Source organism: Bidens hawaiensis, unplaced genomic scaffold (genome assembly GCF_021521415.1).
Source record: "Bidens hawaiensis isolate Kalapana, Puna unplaced genomic scaffold, B.hawaiensis_p1.1 tig00060125_1, whole genome shotgun sequence".
Classification (NCBI taxonomy): Eukaryota; Viridiplantae; Streptophyta; class Magnoliopsida; order Asterales; family Asteraceae; genus Bidens; species Bidens hawaiensis.
The window spans coordinates 58,657-61,629 of record NW_027500837.1 but is presented as its reverse complement, the minus strand read 5'-3'; the positions used below and the strand labels follow the sequence as shown (position 1 = coordinate 61,629).

At 39.3% G+C, this 2,973-nt stretch overlaps 1 protein-coding gene across 1 annotated transcript; it reads left to right on the top strand.

Annotated features, from left to right (window-relative positions):
- Nucleotides 1-254: 254 nt before the first annotated feature.
- LOC143602926 (uncharacterized) lies at nucleotides 255-2,387 on the top strand. Its single transcript, XM_077079886.1, has 3 exons — nucleotides 255-894; nucleotides 1,011-1,577; nucleotides 1,663-2,387. The coding sequence occupies exons 1-3, from the start codon at nucleotides 255-257 to the stop codon at nucleotides 2,385-2,387; spliced, it is 1,932 nt and encodes a 643-aa protein (XP_076936001.1).
- Nucleotides 2,388-2,973: the final 586 nt, after the last annotated feature.

The window sequence follows — 2,973 nt, the reverse complement described above, 5'->3', positions numbered from 1 at the left end:
TAATCATCTCATCCGTTTTTTTTAAATTTGTCTATCTTAGGTCTGCTGTTACTATTATTATATATATATATATAACTTATTCTTTTCTTTTTATGCACGTTCCTTTTATTTGTCCTTTCCTTATGCCGACTTGTCGAAAGAGAACCTTTTCGTCCGCTTTCACGCCTGAACAAACAATTTTTTCATCTACTAATGATATACCCGAGTCTTCTTCACGTCCTGCCAATCATTCTATATTGTCTCCATATCAGACAATGTACTTTGACAGTGGTGATTGCGGTTGGACCTGTGAATTTTGTGACGCTTTATTCTGGTATGAAGAACGTCTTAGGTCTGGAACATCTGGTAGGCGTCCTAGGTATTCACATTGCTGTAGGGGTGGTCGTGTGGCGTTACCTTACCCAAGAGTGCCTCCTGATTCGATTATTAGACTTTTCCAAGACACTGACTTCTTGACAAATATCAGGACATATAACTCTATGTTTTCTATGACGTCTTTCGGTGCCAAAGTTGACGATTTCATAAATGATGGCTCTGGTCCGTACGTGTTCAAGGTTGAAGGCCAGATACACCATTGGATTGGTAGCCTTTGTCCTCCTCTAAACGAACCACCACGTTTCCTTCAGATGTACATATACGATACCGATAACGAGCTCTCAAATAGGATTGGTCTATTTTCTAACGACGGTCGTTCGCGCATAAGACAACAAAACGTAACACTTCTTATGGATGTGTTGGCTACTACCAACGAATTGGTCAAGCTTTTCCGGACAACAAAAGACTTATGCAACTCATCTAGCGTCCCAGACTTTAGCATTCGTCTTTACAGTTTGTACAACGCCCTATCCTATGACAAACCGTCTCCAGGGTCTATCGGTGCCATTATTCTGGATGGTGATTCTTCGTGTACAAATTTTGACATCGTCATAAGGATGGCCTTCCGCAACACATAAGCAAGATGAACCCGTTATATATGCCATTGCAGTATCCACTTCTTTTTTGGTATGCAGAAGGTGGCTGGTCGCCTGATTTGTTGTTACGCAACAATACATCAGAGTGTGACCGCAAACTTACAATGAATATGTACTACAGTTATCTACTGCATGATAGACAGGGCATATATACACATTTGTTGATGGGAGGTCGTCTTTTGCAACAATTCATTGTCGATGCATATGTATGCATTGAACAAAGTCGTTTAGACTACATCAGAAACAATCAAAACCTTTTCCATACAGAATTTTTACAAGGTATCGAAGATGCAGTTGAGCGAGGTGACTCTGAAGGACGATCTATTGGCAAACGCATGATATTGCCGTCTTCGTTCACAGGTGGTCCACGTTATATGTACAAACACTACCTCGATGCACTTGCCATATGTAAAGTTCATGGAAAACCTCAATTTTTCATAACGTTTACATGTAATGTGAAATGGCCTGAAATACGACATATGTCTAAGTTTCCATCTCTTAAACCAGAGGATCGTCCTGATATCATAGCAAGAGTTTTCCACATTAAGGTTAAATCTCTTATAGATTTCCTTAAGAAGAAAAAACCTTTTGGACAAGTTACAGCAGGTATTTTCTTCTACACTGGTTACGTTTAGATGCGTTAACCATTTTAAAAGTTTTCTTACGCTCTTTACTTTTTTAAATGTCGTAGATTTGTATACAATAGAGTTTCAGAAGAGAGGTCTACCTCATTGTCATTTACTACTTTGGGTGAAGCAAACGTCTATGGTTACACAACCTTCAGATATCGATAGATTTATATCTGCTGAAATTCCTAACCCTGATGAAGATCCACTATTGTATAAGGTTGTTACGGAACTAATGGTTCATGGGCCATGCGGTTTGCTAAAGCCTACCTCACCTTGCATGTTTAACGGATCATGTTGTAAAGGTTTCCCAAAGAACTTCCAACCAACAACTTTCTTTGACAAGAATGGTCATGTGCATTATAGACGTAGAAATTCAGGATTTACTGTTAAGAAGAACGGCATCATTATCGACAGCAGGAACATTGTTCCTTACAATCGTGTCCTCTGTTTGCACTTTATGGCACACATTAACGTTGAATACTGTGGTTGGAGTATGCTAATCAAATATCTTTTCAAATACATTTCAAAAGGAACAAATCGTATTCGTTACAAGATAACAAAGTTTCCAAATAATGACACCGTTTCGAATGAGTCTCCATCTGATGTGAATGAAATCCAAAACTATATCGACGGTCGTTTCATATGTCCATATGAAGCCTACTGGCGGATATTCAACTTCATGATTCACGACAGGAATCCTCTGGTTCAAGTACTTTTTGTCCCTTTAGAAAACTCACATAACATTATATATATATTAAAAGGCAAATTGCGGTTAACTCACAAATGACCACTGTTCATGACATTTGCCAATTACTTTGTCACACGTTGCAAATAGATACGAACTCCAATGTTGACAGTTATTTTTGCTTTTGGACCACATAATTTGGTGTTTTCCACGTTGCGTGTACAACCCCAATCCCTAAATCTCCGAACTCTTTACTCTCTTCCTCGCATCATCCTGTCTGCCTTCTCCGTCAGGCGTCAACAGCCCCTGAAGGGCTGAAGGGCAGAGGTGAAGACGCATCAATCGACCAATTTCAAGCATCGATCCAACACACCAATTTCAGAAAAAGTTTCTAACAATCGATTTCAAGAGATTTCAGTCGCCGACGTACGACGCCTGCCGCTCCTCGGTCTCTTCAATCTACGGTACAACTTTCCTCTCCGTTTCACTAAGCAACAACACCGTCAAAGCAACAACACCGTCATAGCATACTCTCATATGAAGATTGTCTCCAAAGGTTAATTACGTTTTCTCCGCATCTCAAACCCTATATGTCCTAACTATGATATCGAATTTGCAACTGTGGCATTGTAATTATTTATGGCTTCGTAAGATATTGCATTTTATAGTAATTATGTTTTGCTAAATT